Below are 11,524 nucleotides of genomic sequence, written 5' to 3'. Positions count from 1 at the left end.
CTCTCACATTTCAAATGTTGTCAGGATGAAACCTAAAATATAATAATCAAAATTAAAATCTGCAACAATCTGATTAAATAAGAATAAATAACCAAGACGTTGAAATTAAACTTTTATGTTTACGCACAAAGAAACATTCAGATATATTGTTTTAGTGAACGACACAAGTGATGGGAAACAAACCGACCCTGCTGACCTCTGACCTCTGACCTCTTGTGGCCTTCAGGAGATCAGGAGGCTGATGCAGACGAGGACCGACAGCTCCAGTAACCAAGTCACCAAAACCATCATCACCAACAAGTACGACAGGACGCCGAGAGCTGAGCGCCAGAAACCCCGCTGGTCGCTTCTCCGCTCAAAGTTTATTCATATTGAACATGCCGAGTATCCAAATTGCACCAAATTTGACGCGGACCTCCAGGGGGTCCCCAACGAGACTCCCACCAGATCTGAAGTAGATCGGATCAACGCTTCTTGAGATATGTGAAGGAGACACGGACAGAGATTTACATTCATTTGTCATAATTAGGGTGTGAATTCTTGACTTTTAAACCAACAAATCATCCGCTAACCCATCGCTGTGTGTGTGTGCGTGTGTGTGTGTGTGTGTGTGTGTGTGTGTGTGTGTGCGTGTGCGTGTGCGTGTGTGTGTGTGTGTGTAGGTTCAGGAACCAGTACCCAATCCTTGGTCTGCTGGGTGACGACTACCAGACCCGCCCGTCCATCAACGAAGGCAAGACCATCGTCATCGAGAGAACGGAGAAGACGGTCAGGAAGTGAACAGGTAGAGACGGAGCTCTGGTCCAAACTCTGTCACCACATTCAACACTGACGTCACCCAGAGGTCACGCAGAGGTCACGCAGAGGTCAGAGGGAGAGAGAGAGGGTTTCAAGCACTTTGTACAAAAGAGAATAGAGAAGAAGAACGAGGACAAACAAACAAACAAACAAACAAACAGGAAAGGTTTTGTAAAGAAGTCAACAGTCTGTGTTGGGTTTATTTTACTCAACAGGAAGTCACTACGACCCCTTAAAGACGCTCTGCTTCTCTCCGACAGGAACGATGGATCCATACGAAGACGTCGCCCTCTGACCCCGCATGCTCCTCCCTCATCCTCATCCTCACCCTCATCCTCATCCTCATCCTCATCCTCACCCTTACCCTCATCCTCATCCTCACCCTCACCCTCATCCTCATCCTCATCCTCATCCTCACCCTCACCCTCATCCTCATCCTCATCCTCATCCTCACCCTCATCCTCACCCTCACCCTCATCCTCATCCTCATCCTCATCCTCACCCTCATCCTCACCCTCACCCTCATCCTCACCCTCATCCTCATCCTCACCCTCACCCTCATCCTCATCCTCATCCTCATCCTCACCCTCATCCTCACCCTCACCCTCATCCTCATCCTCATCCTCATCCTCACCCTCATCCTCACCCTCACCCTCATCCTCACCCTCATCCTCACCCTCAGGGCTCCTCGGTTGGTGGTGGTTGACCCCTCCCTCTCCTTTACATTTATTTACAAATTGGGCTGGTGACTGTTTTTTCTTTAGTTTCTTTGTGGCAGTGAGACAAGTAGTGAGCGACCGCATCGATGCGGCTGCCAGCTGGTGGTGCAGTGGCTTTACAAGGTGGCAGCAAACTGGGACAACTGGGAGAGATTTTAGCAGTTTGGGGTTAAAAACCCGAGCGGACAGACACCTCCACACCTTCCCCCCCGCTGGGCGACTGAAGGGTCAGAATGAGGTTCAGCTATTGGCAGAAATGGAATATAATATTATTAAATATGTTTTCTTCAGTCTGAAAATCAGAATCGTGTTTTCATGAGTGAGACGAGTCTCCAGACAGAGACACAGTTTGGGTTTAAAGTGTTTGGGTCTGAAGGTTAACAGGTCAACACTGCGGCCCTCGTGGTGAACATCTCAACACATGAACCAAACCTCATGGGAGACAATGAAACACAAAACATGTGCACAAGGTGGTTTTAAATAAAGGTTTACGCTTCTCTAACACGACTAAATATAACTCATCTGACTCATGAACTCTGAGACATGACAGGCGATGTTGTCAGGAGGCTTTGTGGTGTGTAACTCTACACGTTAGTTGTCGTCACTTCTTATAAGCGACAGCGTTCAGAGACGCCGGTGACTCTCATCCGGCTGACGAACCCATTGTGTGAGGAACGTCATCAGCTTCAGGCTGCACCGCCCACACGGTAAAAGTCTAACAACTTCAGGTTCAAGCAACACATTGCCTTCATGTTGAGGCAACAAAACAACTTGAGTTCAGGCAACAAAACAACTTTAGGTTCAAGCAACAAATTCACTTTTTGTTTTCTAAACCTAACAAGTTGTTTTTTTGAGGCAACAAAACGACGTGTGTAGCTTTAGGCAACACAACGCGTTGACGCGGTTTAGGAAGAGGCCGTTATTTAAGTTAAAGTAACTCGTTCGGTGACTCGGTGTCGTTAAGGAAGCTCGTTTTGTCAGATCGATGCTTCACTGTGAAGAAAGAGAATTGATTTGCATTCAGTTTCTCATCCTCCATTTCCTCTCCGGCTCCCTGATTGGCTGACGAGGAATCACACGTTAGCATAAAGAAAGCTTCCGGTTGTCCTTTACACACGTTCATCCTGATGTAGACGGTCTGCTCCTGTGATTGCTCGCCTGCGTGTACATATGTATATTTATAAAGATAGATATTGTAAGAAGGGCTCGGTCTTCTGTGTGGGACTGGAGAGCAGCGCCTCCGGCTTCATCTGCTGTTTCGGGTTTTGAGCTAAATGGTCGTCGTCGTCTCTCCGCTGCGTTGTTGTTGTGTTGTTCTGCTGCTGGTGTGTGTTCACACGGAGCTGTAGATGTGTTGGTGTCACGTCCGTGAGAGGGGAGGACGTCACGGGTGTGACGCAACACACGGGAGCGGGTTGTTGTTGTTTTTTATGATGGTGGAAGGAAATGTTAAAGCACAATGTTGTTCACTGCTCGTTGAGTTTTTCTCTGTTTTTACACAAGAGGAGCAAGTTGACGGCTCAGCGTCTCCGGCTGCTCGTCCTCAAGAAACTCTTTTATTCACAGTTTCAGTCTTGGTCACGACGTAACGAGCGTCTCCTTCATCGTCTACAACGACGCTTTTCTGAGGTTTTCTCCTTGAAAAGCTGCTAAACGGCTGCAACAAACACGGAGAAGCGCTCAGAGGAAAACCAGCTGACGGCTGCGTCCTCCATGCAGCGGGTTCAACCTGCAGCACCTGAGAAAGTTTGCTTAAATACTTAGTGAACATTCCCACTGCAGACATGTGACCCACACTGTGAACATGTGACCCACATTGTGAACATGTGACCCACACTGTGAACATGTGACCCACACTGCAGACATGTGACCCACATTGTGAACATGTGACCCACACTGCAGACATGTGACCCACACTGCAGACATGTGACCCACATTGTGAACATGTGACCCACACTGCAGACATGTGACCCACACTGCAGACATGTGACCCACATTGTGAACATGTGACCCACACTGCAGACATGTGACCCACACTGCAGACATGTGACCCACATTGTGAACATGTGACCCACACTGCAGACATGTGACCCACACTGCAGACATGTGACCCACATTGTGAACATGTGACCCACACTGCAGACATGTGACCCACACTGCAGACATGTGACCCACATTGTGAACATGTGACCCACACTGCAGACATGTGACCCACACTGCAGACATGTGACCCACATTGTGAACATGTGACCCACACTGCAGACATGTGACCCACATTGTGAACATGTGACCCACACTGCAGACATGTGACCCACACTGCAGACATGTGACCCACATTGTGAACATGTGACCCACACTGCAGACATGTGACCCACACTGCAGACATGTGACCCACACTGTGAACATGTGACCCACACTGCAGACATGAGCGATTGTCTGCAGGAAGCCTGTAAACGTGTCTTAACTATCACTGTTAGCATCACTGTTAGCATCGCCGTTAGCATCGCTGTTAGCATCACCGTTAGCATCGCTGTTAGCATCACTGTTAGCATCGCTGTTAGCATCACTGTTCCATGCATATCATCATCATTTGGTCACGTGGTCCAAATCTGGCAACTCTGAACATTGTCAAAGAGTTTCGGCAGCAATCGTTGCTGAACTCAGTTGCTCGCTAGATGCTATGAATCTGTGAAGAGTCGGAGTCCTGCTGGCTGAGGAGGAACTGCACCGGAGCTGAACTTGTGTAGCTGCACGTAGAAGTGTGTACATGTATATTTGGTTTCGTGTCCTCGGTCGTGACTCATGTTTCAGACGAGATGGATTGTGATTAAAGTTGATGTTTCTTTGCAAAAGAGCTCTTGTGTGTTTCACTGAACATCAACACAACTACACAACCAGAGAGAAGTCGAGTCCTTAAATAATTCAGACCAACATGGTCACGTTAAAGCACAAATAACAGAAACACATGATGTCGTTGATCATCCATCTCATTTAAACTCTTCTTTCCTTTTGTCTTCCTCTGGCTCTCGCTCTGTCTGTACTTCCTGTAGTTGTGTTAACTATAATCTCTTGAAGGTGAAGAGCAGTAGAAAGTAATTCCACCTTTGACTTTAAGCTTCTGCTGCCCCCAAGTGGCTGTTGTAGGTTAATGCACATTATTTATCCATATAATATCCATTATTCTTATCCGCGCCTCGTCAGCGGCTACAGATATTCATGTTGGTCACACGAGGTCACCTGAAGAGGTTCATGGACGCGTTTCCCAGCATGCATCTGGGGATGAGCGAGCGCATCACATGACCCGTCTGACGACGGTAGAAGCGCTCGAGGGTCTCGACCTCTTTTCTTGTGTTTGAGTTGTTGTAAAAACCCCAAATTATTCTAATACTCGTGTTTATATGAAGGTAGATTTGTGTATTTTTTACCTGTGCAAGTTTATTGTCTTTAAGTAAATTATCTACAAATCTATGATCTCAATTCCCAAAATTGCTCTCGCTCCAAAAAAAAAATCTCGCTCCAAAAAAAAATTTGAGAGCAAAATTTTTTTAAGGCAAATTTTAGTTTTGATTTTTTTTTTTTGCGGCCAAATTTTTTTTTTGATTTTTTTTTTTTTTTTTTGAGAGCAAATTTTTTTTAGAGCATTTTTTTTTTGAGTTTTTTTTTCTAGAGCAAATAATTTTTGGGAGAGCTTTTATTTTTGGAGCATTTTTTTTAAATTGAGATCAAATATTTAGACAACTAGAAATTTGCGCGGGTAAAAAAGACACAAATCTACCTTCAAATGTTCATTGTGTGTATTTGTTCAGCAAAGTCTTGTGAAAAAATGTATATCTGCAAAACAAAATAACTTTTTAAAGATATTGTGATCATTACTATGAACACGTGAGCACGCAGCTTCAAAAGGAGTCGAGTTTAATAAAGTTTTGTTCGGTGTCGTAACAACAACCCAGAGACTGAAAGTGAACCTTTTTAAAAAGATTACGTCGTCATAAACCTCCAGCAGAGGGAGCTCTCTCTCTCTCTCTCTCTCTCTCTCTCTCTCTCTCTCTCTCTCTCTCTCTCTCTCTCTCTCTCTCTCTCTCTCTCAGAATGAGGTCATGGCAGCTCTCTCTGGGTCTCTGCTGCTCGACAACCATTTTGATCCAGAGGGTTTTCTCCATCACTCTACAGAGACGCTACAGTCACCACAGCGTCTGCATTAAGCTCAGAGTCTGGAGGAAAGACGACCAGTGAAAGTGTGTGTGTGTGTGTGTGTGTGTGTGTGTGTGTGTGTGTGTGTGTGATTACTAGTTTTATGTTCCAGTGAAATTGTTAGCTTAAATGCTAGCTTCAAAATGCCATCTTGAAAAGCTTTTAAAATGTCAAAAGTCACACTCTTTACATACTTATAGTCACAGTAATTGTAGTTGTAGTTATACTCATAGTTGTACTTATAGTCATACTTATACTTGTAGTTGTACTTCAGCCGTAGAATCACATGATCTGTTCATGAGGATGGACGACACCAGAGGAGATGATTCAGGCAAGAAAATCATGGTTGGACCATTATTTTAGGAAGGTGACGACACACACACACACACACACACACACACACACACACACACACACACACACACACACACACACACACACACACACACACACACACTCTCTCTCTCCACGACGTCTGTCCGTCACGTCGGAGCTTTACGGAGTCTGACGCGTCGTCTCTCTTGTCTGTGAACCCAATCTCCTGTGAGGCCCGGGGGTTTGAGAGCAGGAAGAGAGAGACTGCATTATCACATCAAAGAGCCAGAGTTAACAGCCATAATCAATGCTTCCCCATTACGCACTCCAGTCTGCTGCTCGCTCTCCACAACCAGATCAATACTCTCTATTGGCATGAATGGAAGTATGATATTAATATTGGCAACAAAAAAAAAAGAAACGGGGATTTCATCAACACGAGAAGCTGGTTGATGATTTAAAACCGTTTGGATTCATTTAGAGGAAGCTGAAAGGAAACGAGAACAAACAGCTGATGGCGACGTTTTGTAATACATTACGTCATGGAAAACCTGGAAAGTTATTGAATTATTAAAGGACTATTTCAAAATATGAGCAGCATACATACAGGCATCTATATAAATGTTTATTCTTTTAATAAACTATTGTCTCTCATTCATTTGAGTCATTTAAGGTTTACTGTATGCTTTGAATCCTCATTGTTAGTTTAAATACTACATTTTATCACTTTTTACTGTTCACACACATTTCACACAATGATTGCTCATGAACATTTGGTTTAAAGTCTTGGAAATATGATATAAAAAAGTTATGGAAATTTGGTTAAAATTTTGGAAATTCTGTAAAAAAAAAAAAAATCATTGCAATTTGGAAAAAAAAAGTTACGGAAATTTGGTTAAAATTTGATAAATTTTGAAAAAATAAGCTATGGAAATTTGTTTAGGTTTTTTGAAATTTTGTGAAAAGTCCTGGAAATTTGGTAAAAATTTTGGAAATTTGGTAAAAAAAAAAAAAAAAAAGGAAATTCGGAATTTTTTTTAAAAATTTTAATTTGGTAAAAAAAAAAGTTACGGAAATTTGGTTAAAAAGTTTTGGAAATTTGCTTTAAAGTCCTGCTAGCTAAACCCTCCTGCTAGCTTAACCCTGCTGCTAGCTAAACCCTCCTGCTAGCTAAACCCTCCTGCTTGCTAAACCCTCCTGCTAGCTTAACCCTGCTGCTAGCTAAACCCTCCTGCTTGCTAAATGCTGCTGCTAGCTAAACCCTCCTGCTAGCTAAACCCTGCTGCTAGCTAAACCCTCCTGCTAGCTAAACCCTCCTGCTAGCTAAACCCTCCTGCTAGCTAAACCCTCCTGCTAGCTAAACTCTCCTGCTAGCTAAACCCTCCTGCTAGCTAAACCCTCCTGCTAGCTAAACCCTCCTGCTAGCTAAACCCTCCTGCTAGCTAAACCCTCCTGCTAGCTAAACTCTCCTGCTAGCTAAACCCTCCTGCTAGCTAAACCCTCCTGCTAGCTAAACCCTCCTGCTCCTCTCTACTCATTTGAAGCCCTCATTCACATTTTAAGATGCATGGAAGGCCCCAACATGTAGTTTCTGTCTTCCGGTGGCACAGATCATCCTCTCACTTCGGGTTCCTCTCGTCTGCAAACACAGACGATCTGAACCGTTTCAGCCGCCGAGAGCTTTATTAAAATGTGAATCCTTCATTCAGGTTCAGGTTCATAGGAACTGACAAACTTCTGGTCAGTCACAAACACAGACGTGGGCGTGGCCGTCGGGATGTCGCTCATCGGCTTGTGGACGCTTTGAAGCCTTTGAGTTCATCAGTCTGGCTGCCGCCATCTTGTTTTGTTGCAACCATGAACAGGAAGTGATCGTATTTGGACTGAGGAGAAGCGACGTGGATGGTGAAGGCCTGTCAATCACAGTAGCCCCGCCCTAAAGCATACCTTCAGACGGTCGACAGTTCATTTTGAAAAGACAGATAAAATGCCCACGAAGCTGTCAGGATGAGTTACATGGTGCAGCTGGCTCTAGTGTTTGAAGAGTAATGATGATGATGAGGTGACTCTTCCTCCATGTGTGAACCCACATGGTGGGTTCAGCAGAGGAGAGGTGCCTGACCTGCAGCGTGATGCAGTTCCTCCACAGAGATGAAGGTTGGGAGCCTGTGGCGATGCTCCTGCTATCGCTCTTTCTCTTTCAATGTCTGGGCTCTGGTTTGTTTCACTTAATTCTATCTCCTCATCTCGTGATCCATCCATCAGTGTCTCTCTTCGTCTCCCACACAGCCGCTTCCTCTCCCCTCGCTTTGTCTCCCTGCACCTCATGTTCACTCCCATCATCCTCTCTCTCTCTCTCTCTCTCTCTCTCTCTCTCTCTCTCGGTGAGTGAGTGAATGAGTGAGTGTGGGCGAGCTGCTGATGCACTCCTGGTCATTAATAAAAGTTTTATACACAGTCAGGAAATGCATTTGAGCCCCGGTGGCTGGAGCTGTACTCTCAGACACACAGGAAATGGGCGCTTGGCCGACAGCCAATCCTTCTATTTCAGGGGTTCGTCCGGAGCCAATCAAGCCGGGCCTGGTCACCTAATGGACCAGCGCTGCGCTACACCCAGATACCAGCAACCACGAGAAGGTGTGTGTGTGTGTGCGTGTGTGTGTGTGTGTGGGGAGTGGGCGACCAGGGTGAGGCAAGTAATGTACTTCATGACATGGGAACAGAGAAGTGCTGCGTCCTGCTGGTACAAATACTCGATATGTGTACTTAACACCAAAACACTTTAGTGTGAATAAACACGCTGCATTCTCTCTCCTGACCACCAGAGGGCGACTCCTCTGGTTGTATAGAAGTCTATGCTTCATGTGTCAAAGCTGCATTCTCTCTCCTGACCACCAGGGGGCGACTCCTCTGGTTGTATAGAAGTCTATGCTTCATGTGTTAAAGCTGCATTCTCTCTCCTGACCACCAGGGGGCGACTCCTCTGGTTGTATAGAAGTCTATGCTTCATGTGTTAAAGCTGCATTCTCTCCTGACCACCAGGGGGCGACTCCTCTGGTTGTATAGAAGTCTATGCTTCATGTGTTAAAGCTGCATTCTCTCTCCTGACCACCAGGGGGCGACTCCTCTGGTTGTATAGAAGTCTATATAAGTGACTCTACTTCTCTCTTGATGTAAACATTGTAAACATGAGTTCATGTCTTAATCTCTAGTTTTAAATCTTGTGTATTCACTGGTGGAATTAGCTCGCTAGCTAGCTACGACGTCGGTCGACATTAAAATGGCCGCCGCTCTGACCCTCCAGCGACGTTATTTCTTCACACCGACTTCCTTCTGCACTAATCAAACGACCACAGGAAACACTTCAGCGTCCGCAGTGAGGAAGCGGAGATTTCAGGTCCGAGCACTTGAGATAAAAGCTTCCAGCGAGAGGCGTGTTTTGTGCAGCGTTGCTCACGCGAGGGAGAGATTCTGTGATGTGTTGTGTAAGTCGACACCCGTGAGCTTCCTCCTCCCGTCCAGCGGGCGTTGGTTGCTGCAGTGACACCGACTCGCACAGGAGGAGTGGAGCGCCGGCTGAATCGAATGACTTTGTGGGAGCTGCTGTTAACCAGGCCGCCCGACATCGATCCTGCATGACCCAGAACATCGCTGCCCGACGCCGCCACGTTGCCGTGTGCAAGTTGCATTTCAGAGAGGCAGCGTTTCATGACGTGCTCCACAGAAGGATGCGGTGTTGAAACTCTGCTGGTTTCAGTGTTGCTGGTTTGGGTTGAACATGGAAAAGGTTGCAGATATTCGACTCACTCTTTGTGATTTGATGCAAACGAACCACACAGGAGTCGCTGCTACGCTAACCACCAGATTCAGAGCTTATGTTTTAAACAGCTAACGTAACCATGTCGACGAGCACAAAGCAGAGCGGTTTCTGTCCGGACGTCATCATACATGAGAAATATAAATACAATCCTATTGGTTTATAACTTGTGATCCCTTCATTAATATTAATGTTATATTTATTAAAACTTTGCAACAAGGAAAACAAAAGTAGAAAACAGAGACGATTCTTCTCTTTGTCTTCAGTGTTTCTATTAGCTGTTTCTTTCATCGCAGATATTTTCCTCAACAGGAAATAGAACCCCCCCGAACACACACACACACACACACACACACACACACACACACACACACACACACACACACACACACATTATGGACCAGTGTCCGGTTACTTTAATGTGTGTGTGTGTGTGTGTGTGTGTGTGTGTGTGTGTGTGTGTGTGTGTGTGTGTGTGTGTGTCTTACTTTGGTCCGGATGGTTGCAAGTTGCTGAGTAAGAGCAGAGATCAAGAGACAAAGCACATGCACAAGCACACGTGCACGTGCACATGCATGAGCGTCCACACACACACACACACACACACACACACACACACACACACACACACACACACACACAGAGGAGCAGCTGGTGATCAGTGATGTCACTCGTCCACATGAATGAATGAGTGAACGTCTCCAGCGGGCTTTTCTTAAAATATGTTGATCATGGTTTTAAATCTAACTCCGTCTCCTGCTGGTGCTCCCTTCCTTGTTCACTTGTTCCCTATCTCCTCCATAATGAGCACTTGTTACCTTTCACGTATCCTCATACGACGGTTCGTTTGTTTTTGTGCGACTCGGTTCAATTTACCCTCAATACACGTTGACAAAGTCAACTTCCAGGAAACTGTTAAGTTCAGGCTACAAAATACTTAGTTTGAGGAAAAGATCGTGAAATATTTCATTTGATCAAAAGATCGTAAAATATTTCATTTCAGGAAAAGATCGTAAAATACTTAACTAGGTTAAAGTGTCCGAACGAGACGAACATTCAGGCTCCCTCATGTGGCTCGAAAGTGAACTGCAGAGAAAAAAAAGACAACGAGAGAATTTTTGAAACTTTATTGGGCAACTCTAAACTCTCCTGTGAAGGTCGACTCTGTTTGAAGCTTCACCTTGAAGCTCGGCACTGATCCCACAAAATAATTATTACGTAATCACCAAACAGGAAGTATAGAGAGCGCAAAAACACACATTTATTATTTTCTTAAACCCAACTAAGTGGTTTTCTGGAAGGAAGTTTATTTTAAACTTTTAAAGGACTGTGAAGAGTAAAGAGCATCAAGTGTAGCAGGACGTCACTTTGTTTGAGAAAGAAGATGAATCAGCAAAACTATTAACATAATATATATATATATATATATATATATATATATATATATATATATATATATATATATATATATACTGATAAATACTTTAACTTCATGAGACTGTTCACCTCTGACGACTTCATGGTCTTTAAGTTAGAGATGAAGATCAGATCTGCTTCTGCCCCGTCATGAAGCTGAAGGGATTTCAGTGATGAGAGAGAGAGAGAGAGAGAGAGAGAGAGAGAGAGAGAGAGAGAGAGAGAGAGAGAGAGAGAGAGAGGAGGGGGGCTGGAGTGAGAGAGAGAG

The 11,524-nt window shown here is 44.9% G+C and overlaps 1 protein-coding gene across 1 annotated transcript in view; it reads left to right on the top strand.

Moving 5' to 3' along the window:
* pof1b (POF1B actin binding protein) overlaps positions 1-1,287 on the top strand; it is a 16,109-nt gene extending 14,822 nt beyond the window's left edge. Inside the window, exons 13-15 of the mRNA XM_068580582.1 lie at positions 227-300; positions 663-784; positions 1,059-1,287. Of these exons, the coding sequence (XP_068436683.1) occupies positions 227-300; positions 663-780 (192 nt within the window). The 3' untranslated portion in view covers positions 781-784; positions 1,059-1,287. The remainder of the gene's footprint in view (positions 1-226; positions 301-662; positions 785-1,058) is intronic.
* Positions 1,288-11,524: the final 10,237 nt, after the last annotated feature.

The sequence above is a fragment of the Clinocottus analis genome, unplaced genomic scaffold (assembly GCF_023055335.1).
Source record: "Clinocottus analis isolate CAN_PGR_092001 unplaced genomic scaffold, fCliAna1.0.p SCAF_17, whole genome shotgun sequence".
NCBI lineage: Eukaryota > Metazoa > Chordata > Actinopteri > Perciformes > Cottidae > Clinocottus > Clinocottus analis.
This window is presented reverse-complemented; position numbering and strand designations above follow the sequence as displayed.